The following is a 238-nucleotide window of genomic DNA, read 5'->3' as shown; positions in this document are numbered from 1 at the left end:
GTCACTTACCTTCTGGCCAATGTTGTTCGCGAGAAGAGCCTCTTTGATTTTGGTCGTGATGACTTGTGTGTCGAGATCTTGCGTCAGTGCTGCCATCTCGTAGACAGATGGCGCCACATGTTGTCCCAGGTTGCGCAGCGCTGCGTTCACTTGTTGTTGTGCATGCGCTTGGGCTTGCGCAGCCGCTTGTTGCTGAAGCACCACGCTGTGTGGGGACTGAGGCGGTTGTGGAATGTTC

General features: G+C 55.0%; 1 protein-coding gene across 1 annotated transcript; it reads right to left on the bottom strand.

The window, feature by feature from the left end:
• Nucleotides 1-9: 9 nt before the first annotated feature.
• Nucleotides 10-234, bottom strand: LOC108254502 (homeobox protein cut-like; the record flags this gene model as incomplete). Its single annotated transcript, XM_017449478.1, has 1 exon — nt 10-234. A coding segment is annotated over one exon (225 nt), but the record flags the coding sequence as incomplete, so codon positions are not given.
• Between the last annotated feature and the right edge of the window lie 4 nt (nt 235-238).

The sequence above is a fragment of the Diaphorina citri genome, unplaced genomic scaffold (assembly GCF_000475195.1).
Source record: "Diaphorina citri unplaced genomic scaffold, Diaci psyllid genome assembly version 1.1 scaffold140248, whole genome shotgun sequence".
NCBI classification, from domain to species: Eukaryota; Metazoa; Arthropoda; class Insecta; order Hemiptera; family Psyllidae; genus Diaphorina; species Diaphorina citri.
Note: the sequence above shows the minus strand (reverse complement) of the source record. Positions and strands in the feature narration are given on the sequence as shown.